At 34.6% G+C, this 14,406-nt stretch overlaps 2 protein-coding genes across 2 annotated transcripts; both read left to right on the top strand.

The window, feature by feature from the left end:
• The first annotated feature begins 9,014 nt into the window (after positions 1–9,014).
• LOC131842433 (uncharacterized) lies at positions 9,015–12,740 on the top strand. Its single transcript, XM_059190964.1, has one exon. The coding sequence runs from the start codon at positions 9,015–9,017 to the stop codon at positions 12,738–12,740; it is 3,726 nt and encodes a 1,241-aa protein (XP_059046947.1).
• Positions 12,741–12,898: 158 nt separating this feature from the next.
• On the top strand, positions 12,899–14,161 carry LOC131842434 (uncharacterized). The gene has a single exon (XM_059190966.1). It carries the CDS (start codon positions 12,899–12,901, stop codon positions 14,159–14,161), a length of 1,263 nt encoding a protein of 420 aa, XP_059046949.1.
• Positions 14,162–14,406: the final 245 nt, after the last annotated feature.

Consider the following 14,406-nt stretch of genomic DNA (forward strand, 5'->3'; position numbering starts at 1 on the left):
ATTCCCTAACATTTTGGTAGCAGAGAGTAATTTCCCTAACACATACAAATAAAATTGGAGTGACTGTTTGTAATATTGAAATAACAGTTTTTTACTATTATTTATATTCATATGCATATATGAATATAAATAATATACATAGAAAGATTTCTATGTTCTCTGGTTGGCGTCTTCATCATTGCGACATATAAACCTACCTGCATTTTTAGTTTGTAACATTTATATTTCTGCATTATTAATTTTATAAACTTTATTTCTATTTATAAAACGTATCTCATGTATGCCATATAATTGTTGAATAATGCATTTATCTATCTATCTAAAGGCCCCATGAATCGGGAAATTATATGAATTATTGTCGAATATAGTGGAAGTAAAAGATATGAATCGGAGCATTCGGCGTTCAGCAGTCTCTGCATACCCCAAAACGATATAGGAGTGTGGATATATCCTATCCTTACTATTTCTTTATACAGTTTTCCTTCATAGTTCGCTTATTCGAAGTAGTGTTTAAAATTTTATATTAGTTACTAGCTACTCGCCCCTTTTTCGCCCGGGTGTACATGTATTGTGTATATAAACCTTCCTCTAGAATCACTCTATCTATTAATAAAAGCCGCTTCAAAATCCGTTGCGTAGTTTTAAAGATTTAAGCATACATAGGGACAGACAGCGACAGCGACTTTATTTTACACTATGTAATGATGTACCTACATGTATATCCATTACGCAGGTTCCTTTAGCAGCTGTCCCTTTAAATGATCGTTATACGAGGCAAGAAGCTTTCGCGAAGCTTATACAAAAAGTCGTGAGTCCTCATCGTTGGTCAAGGATACAGCTTTTTACACGAGCACCCTCCATTGTCACTAAAAGCTTAACATTATCTAAATATCTCTAGACCATTGTTTCTCAACCTTTCTAATGACGTTTAATGTCAGCAAAAAGTGGTTGTTGAGTGTTCACCATAATACATTTTTTTATAGCATGGAGGACAAACGAGCTCGCGGATCGCCCATGAACATTTGAAACACCATGGGAATTGCAAGTGTTTTGCCGGCCTTTTAAGAAGGAATAAGCTCTTTTCTTGAAGGTTTCGGAAATACCATTGCTGGAATGTGATTCTACAAGATTCTAGAAAAATGCACGGTAGAGAACCGACATGTTATATACCATCTGGAAATTAAAGGTCCTGAAGTTATAACTATATATTAAACCAGCGGTATGTTCAGCATAGAACATGCCCCTGGTATTTCAGGCGTTCATAGGCTACTGTAACCATTAACCATCAGACGGGCCGTATGCTTGTTTGGCATCTATGTGGTATAAAAAATACAGTATTTATAATATACTATTACACAGTATTTACTGTATTATACAGTATTTATAATACTAGGACATGAGTGATACAAATGATATTCTGATTTATTTTTAATTAAAATACAATTCCGCAGTTAATATAAAATTTTGCACGCCTGTGTAAGATTATAGCCTTGTGTCATGTTATACATTACGTAGATAGTGTCATTCTACGACAACAGACACTGCCAGTCTCCAGTCAATCACGCCGTCAGTATATCTGTCGTGAACAAAGTCTGTTATTGGGAGTTGTTGGTTTTGCCTGACTCGACCACTAGCTGCTAAAGGGAAGTAACGTTTGTTATATTTTAATTATTAAATCATGAATTATCTAGGCTACGGTAATCATTTACCATCAGATGGGCCGTATGCTTGATTGCCACCATCATAGTATAAAAAAAATCAATAAAAAAAGTACCCGATAATGACCTCTAGTCAAAGTTTACTGATCAGTTACTAATGATAGTCCCAACTTTCAATCAGGCGGACAGATATCTTGTTTGTCATTGTACGTAGTATAAGAAATGTTAACTGATCAGCTTGACCTCCATCAATCGGCCGCATGACTGTCTTCCAGATGAAGGTCAACCAGTTGACATCGGTCCATGGAGTAGGTGGATGACGTAGCGATCTTGTAACTAGATAGATAAATAGATAATTGATTTATTTAAAAGTCAATCTTTTTCAAAACAATACTTAATTATAATAACTTAAATAAAAAAAAATCTCCAAGACATATTTAATCATTACAATGATAAATCAGCTTCATGTCAAGCTGACCTTCGTTCCCCCAACAATGGATAATGATTTCTTACTTGATTCTGCAATAGCAATATACTTTTCGGACTCTTATCTAGATAAGATTGACGGCCCCGGTGATCTAGCGGTTTAGACACCACTTTACTTCCGATGGTCGTGGGTTAGATTCCTCGCATAGTACAAACATTTGTATTCTTGAGTATGATTGTTTGTAACGGTCTGGGTATTTTTTTTTTGTGGATGATAATGGAATGGTGCACCCGCCTGCGCTAACGGTTTACGCTGGCGGGGCACCAGTGGAGGATGATAAGATGAGCATGAGGTCAGGTCAGTTAGCTCATCGTGATAAATTCACCAGGAATTTAACACGATGGTTTCCAGGGAAACCGCGTGGAGGTCGTCCTGACAAGGTACATTGCTAGCAATGGGGTTATTAATCCACATTACTAAGAATTTTCTTCCCCCCACGGTCTGGGTATTGTTTTATATATTACGTATGTATTTACAAAAAAAAATATATCAGTTGTCCAGTACCCATAACATAGGCTTTGCTTACCGTGGGACTAGATGGCGCTGTGTTAATTGTCCAGGGTTATTTATTTATTACTAGCAGACCCACGCGTTGCAGTGGTTAAGGTTCTTGAATAAAATAATATTGCGACTATAAATTGAGATGTAAGCTTTCCTTGCTTTCAAGTTGGCTTAAATTGCACACAATATCCAAATCAAATTCGCAATCGGTTCTGTAGTTTAGGAGACCATCGCGGACAATCAACGTGAAACGAAATTTTTATATAAAAATTATATATATAACTAGCTACTCGCTGCTTCGCACCGGTGTACATGTATTATATATATAAACCTTCCGCTTGAATCACTCTATCTATAAAATAACCGCTTCAAAATCCGTTGCGTAGTTTTAAAGATTTGAGCATACATTGGGACGGACAGACAGCGACAGCGACTAACAAAGTCGCTGTTATACTATGTAATGAAGGTTTCCATCAGTCGTCTAGTACCCATAACACAAGCTCAGCTTAACTTGGGACTAGATGGCGCTGTGTTAATAGTGCAGGGTAACAACCCTAATGTATATATAATAATGTAACAACATTATTAATAATTATTATTAATGTGTTTGTTCCTTTTTACTATAAGTCGTTGTAACTGTGAGCGTTGTGTTTCTAAGTATCCACCGAATAAATACTACTTCGTTTCATTAAAAACAATTGAAGAGTGCTTACATTAAGTTTACTTGAATAAAAATGATTTCTATTCTGGAAATTAGATGTTGTCTGAAGTGAGATAAGTCATCGTTATAATGAAGCTTGTCTGTTACAGATAATACACGTCAAAATTTTCATTTTTATGACATTATAATAATATACTTATTTAGTACTAGTAACTTTAATTTTCTAAAATGAAAGTAGCTTAAATTACTTCTCGTTACATCAGCTGTCTGCCAATAAAAGTCCCGTCAAAATCGGTCTAGCCATTTCAGAGATTAGCCGGAACAAACAGACAGAGAGACAAAAATTGTAAAAAATGTAAATTTGGTGTAAATACTGTATTTATATTCATAGTAAAAAATGGTTGTGTCAATATTACAAACAGACACTCCAATTTTATTTATATGTATAGATTAGAGAGCAGAGGTTTAGTGGTTTTTTTACTCCGATTTGGACCTAGAGATATTTAGTTCGAATCTGGATGAAACCAAACACGTTGGATGAACGAATGATAAGGCATCCGCATCTCCCTAAGAGTGGAAATCGGATCTAACATCGGTCAAGTGATACCATTAATCTATGCATATAAAGTATATACTGAAAATTGGTTAAATATACAACAGTTTTCAAGTTTCTATATCGGTACCTACAAGAGATAAACATTTTTGAAATAGAATAATCTAAAAAAAAATTTGTTAAATTGGGTTTTTCAAGTTACGATAATTTCGCTTTCTTCCGTCGATATGTACGTGTGTATATACGTATACATGCTGCCAATTTAATCTAAATATATATAACTCAAAGGTGACTGACATAGTCATCTATCAACGCACATCCCAAACCACGGGACGGATCGGGCTGGAATTTGGCATGCACGTAGATGTTATGACGTAGGCATCCGCTAAGAAAGGATTTTAATTAATTCTACCCCCAAGGGGACAAAATAGGGGATGAAAGTTTGTATGAAACTTTGTCAATTTTAAACCTGAGACTTTGCATAAAGCTACTATGACGTAGGCATCCCCTAAGAAAGGATTTTGATAAATTCCACCCCTAAGGGGATAAATTAACGAGTGAAGCCGCGGGAAAAAGCTAGTTTAATATATATTTACATGCATGTTATTGGCAATAATAGTTGAATAGATTAGACTTATTTCATATTTCATATTATTTCATATTACTTTATTCACAAATGTAACAAATCTCGTTACACAACAGCATGTCAATAGTTTACATTTTCAAGATAATTATGTCACAATTACAATTTTAAGTATACAAAATAATAAATTAAATAATATATAACATAGTAATAAAAGTTACTTAATGGAAAATGTCAGAATTGTACATTGGAATTCAGATATTCCGTCACATTGTAAAAAGGATGTTGTTCGAAAAATGATTTTATTTTGTTCTTAAATTCTGTTGATGTTAATTGCATTGTTTTATTTGATAGTTTATTGTACATTTTTATTTTTAAGTAAACTTTTAAGTAGACTTCTGTTTTTAACAAAATTGCAATAGCACAGGCTTTATTGCCATATGCCATATTTTTTCTCCCCAATTAGAATTAAAAAATTAATCTGTATTATAATAAATATATAAAACTTTATTTAAAAAGAATACGAGCTGTGTTTCTTGTCAGTTTTTCTCAGTTCGAAATCATTCCGAACTGACGGTACCATAAGACTCTGTAATAGACCTACATGAATTAAGATATTTTAATTTTGATTTAGAAAATAAACGTATGTTACTATTATTATTATATTTGAATATAGTAATAATAATAATTCATTTATTATCAGGCTTACTTTCCCATTTTGTTAGTATTACAGATTTCTTATAATTAACGTTAGTACATACAAACACAAAATACACACACACAAATAAAATACAAATAATATCAATAATTAATATTAAATTAAATACACTCACATTTTTTTTATAACACAGGGGACAAACGAGCATGCGGCTCACCTGATGGTATGTAAGTGATTACCGCCGCCCATGAGCACCCGCAACACCAGGGGAATAGCAAGTACGTTGTCGGCCTTTTAAAAAGGAATAAGCTCTTTTATTGAAGGTTTCGATATCGTATTGGTTCAGAAATACCATTGCTGGAAGGTGATTCCATAATGTGGTTGTGCGAGGCAAGAAGTTTCTAGAAAACTGCACTGTGGAAGACCGCCATTCACCCAGATGATCAGGATGGTATTTCAGTTTCTGGCGGGTGGTACGGTGATGAAACTCAGCAGCTGGTATTAATCCGAACAATTCCTCAGAACACTCCCCGTATATATGCGGTAGAAAATGCACAGAGATGCAATATCTCGCCGCAAAGCCAATGGGTCGAGTCTGTCACATAGACGTTGATTACCAATGATTCATACATATAATAAAAAATATTTTTCTTTAAAGCGTAAATTGTGGTAATTCTATTCCAGCATGTAACTCTTCTATTATGTAGAATAATTTTCCATTTTATATTTTTGTGAGACTCATTGTTATTTGTACATCTTTTCTATGTTATAGTTGCTGAATTTGTTTTTTTTTGTTATGTTCTATCTGCTGTTGCTATTTCATTGTCAGACTATTAAGTATGTTATATGATATGTATATGGTATATTTAGGTATGTATTTTATTCATATTCATCTATAGCTTTATATATATTGTATGTATTTGTATATGTATGTTTACATGTACTTACGTTTAGTAAATATATATTATTTATTACATAGGTATTAGTTTTCTTATTGATTACATTTGCACCGCCTACAGTTTCTCTGCACATCCTGTGGTTGACTGGTAGAAAATGCCGTAAGGCGTTAAGTCTGCCATATGTACTTTTACCTTTTTTTTTATTGGATTGTTTGGGCTATTGTCAGATGTGTAGCACCTGTAGCACTGCGACCTACATAGATCTATTGTGCTCGCTACTTTTACCTTGGTATTTTGTGCATTGAAGTTATATAAATAAATAATATAATATAATACCCATATTTTAATTTACCAACTTATATAAGACAAACTAATATAAATGTTAGATCAAATATCATATTTACCTTAGCAGTATATAGGCAGCACTGCCGACGACATGAAGTCGAAAACCGATATATGCAACAACTTGTTGCAAATTTAAATAGTCAACAGACCTCATAAAAACAACCTTACGTATACGGAATAAGGTTATCATACATGCACGTATAAATTAGTTTAGCTTTAATGGATTTAGTTGAACCGAGCGCATAGATCTCGTCGGATAAATTAAGCTTATTACCACGGGAAAGTTTTTCAGATGGAAATATAATGCGAGTGAAATAAACGGTGCATAGTTATTAATTATTTTCGTGACTCTACAAACAAAAGATTTATATTGAATTGGAAAACAACTCTGAGCCAACTGCCCTGTACAAATAAATAGAACTGAAATGACTTTTGTATTTACAAATTAATAGTTATAAAAGTCTACAGCCGAAGGGCGCAAAAAAAAAAACAAAAAATACTCGTATTATACATTAAATTCGCTCGCGTTAATTTGTTTTGATTGATAAATTCCACCCCTTTTGGGGTGCAATTTATCAGTCCCGAACTCCCGACCGACCCGATCGGTTTAAAAATTATTCATTATAATTTTTAAACCGATCGGGCTGAGATTTTGCTTGCATAAAGCTACTACGTACACTAAGAAAAGATTTTGATAAATTCCACCCCACATAAAGGGGATAAATTAACGTGAGCAAAGCCGCGGGCAAAAGCTAGTTTGAAAGTTAGTATTAATATTATAAACGTGAAAGTTTGTGAGTATAGATGGATGTTTGTCACACACAAAGACTAGTGAACGGATTTTTATGAAACTTTACAGTAATGTAGCTTATACATCAGAATAACATATAGGCTATAAATTTCACGCGGAAAACCGCAGGCAGAGCTAGTGTACTATATAAAGAAAATCTTTGTATCTTTTCATATTAAGTGTTTTACTGTACAATACAAAAAATACAAAACAACTACATAACTAAGCAAACAAGTAGCATATTTTTTTATGTATAAGTATAGTTTAAAAACGACCGACGGTAGGGAAACAAAATTATAATGTAAAAACTTGACGTTCATAAGCGGCTAAAATGACCTACATGAATAAATGATATTTGAATATTTTTTTTTTAAAGTATAAGTAGGGCCACAAGGACAAGCTAAGTAAGCAAAAAATAGTATATTTTTAATGTAATTAACATAAGTAGGGCCACAAGGACAAGCTAAGTAAGCAAAAAATAGTATATTTTTAATGTAATTAACATAAGTAGGGCCACAAGGACAAACTAAGTAAGCAAAAAATAGTATATTTTTAATGTAATTAGCACAAGTAGGGCCACAAGGACAAACTAAATAAGAAAAAAATAGCATATTTTTTAATGTAATTAGCACAAGTAGGGCCACAAGGACAAACTAAATAAGAAAAAAATAGCATATTTTTTAATGTAATTAGCACAAGTAGGGCCACAAGAGTACAGCTCTTGCCGTAGGGCGGTAGTATTATTTATTAGTTGTACAGCGTTACGGAATTCGAGATCACACGTTATATCGGCAAGAGGAGCCTGCAACTATTCGTCCCGGAGGTACAGTATATCATTATTAATTGAGCCGGCCGCTCCGTTGCGACCATCCGCCTCGATATTTCATCGTTTGCTACTAACGTATAAGGTTGCGCAACGAATCGTAAAAGTTGGTTGTTAACTTTTATAGTTCTGGGTTCTTACAGCTTATTTTCCACTAGTTTTTTACTCTGGCATACCACGGGTGATATTATTATGTGTTCACTATTCACAATAATACGCACGGCAACATTATCGCGATATCCAATGCCGTAAATAATAAAAAAAAGTAAAAAAATAAAAAGAGATTACGAGGGTGGGAGTCGTTTTCGCTTTTTGTCGTTGTCGAAAAGAGTGTTCTGATGATCGCTGTCGTAATTGTCGTAATTGTCGATATTTTATATAGATTTCTTAACTAAATTATTTTATATAGATTTCTTAACTAAATATTCTTAACGAAATAATAAAGGAACGCAAGTTGATACTGGAAAACACCTATTGTCGGTTTTGGCGGTAAACAGGTAACCCGTTCAAAAGGTAAGTTCGGACAAGCCCGGAGTTCTGGGAAGCCTTGCTGAAACCGAACCGGCAATCCTCGCAGTACAAGGTGAGTGCCTTCCAAATTATCAATCTTGCTCAAATCCAATTGTCATAAATACAGTCCACTAAAGACAGCTGAATTCAAAATTTTACGTTAGCTGTTTTCATAACATTTTTTGGCCCTTCAGCCGGATAGTTTTGATAGGCGACATAATAATTATTGTTGTTAATTTGTTTTACACATTTTGTCGAGTAAAATAAATTATTATTGCGTTCGTTTTAATATAATTCAATAAAAGTCATTGTAGTTGAAGGTAGATAATTTATTATAGTGTAACTTAACTTTTTTTAATAATTTGAATTTTCGTGAGGCATAGACCAGCCACATACAGCCATATCGATTATATTAAATTTAAATCGATCGATTTTGTTTTCGTTGCGTATTATTGGGTAAAAATATCTAATTGTAAATTATTTCACGTAATTATCGTTTTATTGATTTTAATTAATTTTTTTTTATTAATTTGGAGTATTTATACCATGGCAACTAATAAAGACATTGAATCTGATACTGGTGATATAAACCGAATTTCTCGTGATTATGCGGTAATGAGATTGGAAATTATGGAGCAATCTGATTTGTTAGGGCTCTCTGAAGTAGATTTTAGGGATTTATCTAACGAATTTCACTCATCGCAGCGAAAATTGTTGTTATCGTTGAACCGTTTAGAGCGTACCAATGAACTTGAAATTACAGTTAAGTTTGATACAAAGATGAAACAAATTAAACAAAGATTTGTAGAAATGAATTCTATAGATAAAAAATCTATTTCTAATATAAATGTTAATAACAGTGAACCACAAGTTTCCGTAAAATTACCCAAAATCAATATAAAACCGTTTGATAGTAATTTGGATAATTGGATTTCCTTTATTCAATTATATAATTCGATTATTCATAATAGGACGAATATATCAAATGTGGAGAAGTTACATTATTTATTGTCAAGTGTACAGGGTAAAGCTTACGATTTGATTAAGAATTATCCTCTCACTAATGAAAATTATCTAAATGCTTATGAAACTCTTTTGAAATATTATAACAGACAGCGACAAATCGCTCCAGCTTATTATGAGAAGTTGCTATATTGTGAACCCATTAAATTTAAGACCAGTTCAGAACTTGAACGCATTTATCGTACATTTTCAGAAAATTTGGCTATTCTAGATAAATATAAATTGCCAGATAAGAATTTTATGTTGTTCCATTTGTTGTGGTCAAAATTGGATAAATCTACAAGGGAAGCATTCCAACTTGAACAGAATACAGAAGATGTTCACAGTATACCTAAGTTTGAACATCTACAAAATTTTATTGAAAAACACTATAGGGCTTTAGAGTTAAGTAGTGTTAATTCGTTGTCATTGGGTTCAAAGTTTAATCCGAATTTGTACAAAGTTGGTAATCAATTAAAATTTAAGGCAAAATCATCTCTTTTAGTGTCTAATACAGCTTGTGTATTTTGTAAAGGACAGCATGTTCTGGCTAAATGTGAAAATTTTATAAGCTTGAGTGTTAAATCACGTTTCGATTTTGTTAAAGAAAATCGTTTATGTTTATTGTGTTTCTCGAATAATCACACCCTAAAACAGTGTCGTGCTACTTATCGTTGTGAAGCCTGTAATTATTCTCACCATACATTGTTGCATTTTGATAAACCTAAGCCTGAAGCTCCTGTTGTCGATGAAAAAGCCTCAAGTAGTACTGTTTTGACTTCAATAGCAAATATTAGTCATAGCAAAACAGTTTTATTCTCTACAGCTAAAGTTTTAATAAAAGATGGACAGGGTAATTATCAAACCGTTCGTGTATTATTAGACTGCGCAAGTGCTTGTAATTTTATTTCGGAGTCCTGTGCCAAGAGGTTACAATTGCCTATAACTAAAACAAATCAGTCAATCAGTGGTATTGGTCATTCTTTAGCAAAACCACTTGGATCATCTGTTTGTGAAATAAAGCCGACGAATTCCTTCTCATCAAGTGAACTTAAATTCAAAGCTTTGGTGTTGTCGTCAATTTGTGCCGATCAACCAAGTCAGCATATTAATGCCTCAAATTGGTACCATATAAAAAAATTGCCACTTGCTGACCCTGATTTCGATTGCCCAGGACCAATTGATATTTTATTGAACGCTAGTATTTTTGTATCATCTTTACTACCTGGTTTGAAAAGAGGTGTCGCAGGGCAGCCGTGTGCATTGCAGACGGTCTTCGGCTGGATTTTAATGGGTGAATGTAACGGCACTGATAGTTTTCACCATACACGTGGGGATTGTTTCCTTATAACAGATACTTCCCAATGTAATATATCGAATTTGTCATTAGATAATTGTATTAGAAGGTTTTGGGAGATGGAAAGTATCGCATCGTTACCAAAGATTTTATCTAGGGAAGACAATCGATGCGAGAAATATTTTGTTGAAAAGTCTTGTCGTAATCGGGAAGGTAGGTTTGTTGTTCCATTACCTTTTGTCGATCCTAATAGCAAACCTATATTTTCTAATTCTCGAGATATAGCCCTGAAAAGGTTTTTGTCGTTGCAAAATAAATTAAAGAGAAATTGTGAGTTTCGCCAGCAATATAGTTCTTTCATGCAAGATTATAAAGATTGTGGGCATCTTTTGGAAGTGAAACCTCCATCTGAAAATCTTGGTAAGTTTTACTACATTCCCCACCATGGTATATTGCGGCCTGAATCCGTGACTACTCCTCTTCGTGTTGTATTTGACGCCAGCGCTAAGGATACTAATGGTATCTCCTTAAATGACACTCTTTTATCTGGTCCTAAGCTTCAGTTAAATATTACTGATTTATTGTTGCGTTTCCGTTGTCACGCTGTAGTGTTTACAGGTGACATTAAACAAATGTATCGTCAAATTTTGATTTCTGATGAGGATTCGGAGTATCAACGTGTGTTGTGGCGATCGTCTCCTGATGAGCCTATTCGTGACTATAAACTCCTTACAGTCACATATGGCGTATCTTCTGCTCCTTATCAAGCACTCCGCACTATTGCTCAAATCGCTGAGGATGCCGCTGCTGAGTTTCCAACGGGATCAGCTGTGCTTAGCCGTGATATTTATGTTGACGATGTTGTGTCAGGAGCTGATTCCATCGAAAAGTGTTTAGTCATAAGATCAGAACTAACTAAAATATTGTCGTTGAATGGGTTCCATTTACGAAAATGGACTTCTAATCACAAAGCTTTCTTGAATGATCTCGATTCATCTGATTTGTATTCAGAGGAATTTAAGAGCTTCGAAGAGACTTCGGATATCACACTTAAAATTTTAGGGCTTTTGTGGATACCAAATTTAGATTGTTTTACTTTTAGGGTTGCTGAATTTGAAGAGAGGCGGCTCACGAAACGTGTCATACTATCAGATATTGCGCGTATTTATGATCCGTTGGGTTTTCTCGGTCCTGTAACATTTTATGCTAAGTTTCTTATGCAATTACTCTGGACTTCAGGTGTTTCTTGGGACAGCGATGTGCCACTGGAAATAGCTAAGCAGTGGTCGAAATTTAAATCACAACTTTCGTCTTTGTCGTCTATTTCAATTACCCGTCGTATGATAGGTTCTTTCGTCTCCGTACAACTCCATGGATTCTGTGATGCTTCAGAACGTGGATATTGTGCTGTTATTTACTGTCGGTCTGTCGATACAAATGGTCATTATTCTGTTGAATTTTGTTGTGCAAAAACTAAGGTCGCACCACTTCGTAAATTATCGTTACCTCGGCTGGAATTGCAAGCTGCAGTTTTGTTAGCAGATTTAATGAGTTCGGTGTTAAGTGCTTTAAAACCTCTGTGTGAAATAAAAGATATCGTTGCTTGGTCTGACTCTAGTGTTGCTTTGTCGTGGATAAAATCCTGCCCGTCCAGATGGCATACATTTGTTGCTAATAGAGTTAGTCACATTCAGGAACTTATCTCTCCTGATTGTTGGCGACATGTCAGTACCTATTTTAATCCTGCGGATGTCGGATCACGTGGCATTTATCCAGCTGAGCTAGCTAAAAATGGGAATTGGTGGAATGGACCTAAATGGCTTTCGGAACCAGACGAAAACTGGCCGGAGTCTACATTAATTCCATCTTCTGCTGATGTGCAAGCAGAGCAGAAGATTATGTGTCTTCATACTTCTTCTGAAGTCCATTTTATTGACTGCTTAATAAATAGATTCTCGTCGTTATCAAAGTGAAACGTGTATTGTCGTTTACTTTTCGATTCCTTCATAATTCTCGTAAAAACAATTTTGATAAAATTTTTGTTGGTCCTTTATTGTCGTTAGAAATAAACAAATCTTTAATGTTTTTGATTAAACACGTGCAGTTACATACATTTTCTAAGGAAATTGATATGATTAGGAATGGTCGGTTAAATTCTCTACCCAAAAACTTTCGTAAGTTGTCGCCATTTCTGGATGATGCGGGTTTCGTCAGGGTGGGCGGACGCTTGGCAAATGCTAAAGTAGATTATAGTATCAAACATCCCCTTCTATTACCTCGCAATCATCGTCTCACACAACTTATAATTGAAGATTGTCACCAGAGATTTATGCACCCTGGTGCACAGACTCTCCTTAATATTCTCGCGCAAAGTTTTTGGATTTTGTCGCCGAAGAGAGCGATTCGTTCTGTGATCGCTAATTGTGTAAATTGTTTTCGTGTTAAACCTCAACCAGCTCCAACTCCTCTTATGGGAAATCTGCCTACATATCGTGTTAATCAGTTAAAACCCTTTTCGAACGTTGTGGTTGATTACGGGGGTCCTTTTGATATTGCATTAGGTCGGGGTCGTGGCGTAAAAACGTATAAAGGTTACATTTGTGTTTTTATTTGTGCTGCCACAAAAGCTATCCACATCGAGTTGGCGTCGGAACTTTCTACTGAAGCCTTTTTAGCTGTGTTGAAGCGGTTTATCGCGCGAAGAGGTCGTTGTAGCCATATTGTGTCGGATCAGGGGAGAAATTTCGTTGGGGCTAGCAATTATCTTGACTCGGTTATGAAAAAGGTAACAGAAACTCAGGAAATTAAATTCTCGTTAAGCCCTCCTGGTAGTCCACACTTTAATGGGTTAGCAGAAGCGGGTATAAAATCGGTGAAAACTCATCTAGCTCGAGTTATTGGTCTTCAAAGATTAACCTTTGAAGAGTTCTATACAGTTTTAACACAAATAGAATCTATGTTGAATTCTCGACCTCTATCGCCTATTAGCTGTGACGCTAATGATCTGTCGGTTTTGACACCAGGTCACTTTCTGACATTAGAACCCTTGTCGTCCCTTCCAGAAGAGAATATTACTAATCAATCTATTAGCGTTCTCCAACGATGGAAGTTAGTTCAGAAAATGCATCAGGACTTTTGGCGCCGTTATCAACGTGAATATATTCATACGCTTAATCAAAGAGCTAAATGGAACAAAAATTACACTAATATAACTATTGGCACATTAGTACTAATCATAAATGAACAATCGAGTCCTTTAAAATGGACTATGGGTCGCATTGTCGCTCTACACCCAGGAATTGATGGTGTTTGTAGGGTAGTGACAGTTAAAACTGCGACTTGTCAATACAAACGACCAGTTGTTAAAATTTGTCCTTTACCTATGGCTAATTAAAATGTGTAATTCTTTTTTTTGTTTGTTATTATTGTTTTTCTTTTCCCGCACTAGTTAGTTAAAATTAGTTTAAAAATATGTCAATCAATATTAGGATCCATAGTTTTTATTTTGTTGTCACATTTAATTTTTGTTTATTTCGCTTTAAATACGTTGCATTTAGGTGGGCGGAATGTTCACTATTCACAATAATACGCACGGCAACATTATCGCGATATCCAATGCCGTAAATAATAAAAAAAAGT

Source organism: Achroia grisella, unplaced genomic scaffold (assembly GCF_030625045.1).
Source record: "Achroia grisella isolate CSIRO2021 unplaced genomic scaffold, CSIRO_AGI_Agris_v1 utg2183, whole genome shotgun sequence".
NCBI classification, from domain to species: Eukaryota; Metazoa; Arthropoda; class Insecta; order Lepidoptera; family Pyralidae; genus Achroia; species Achroia grisella.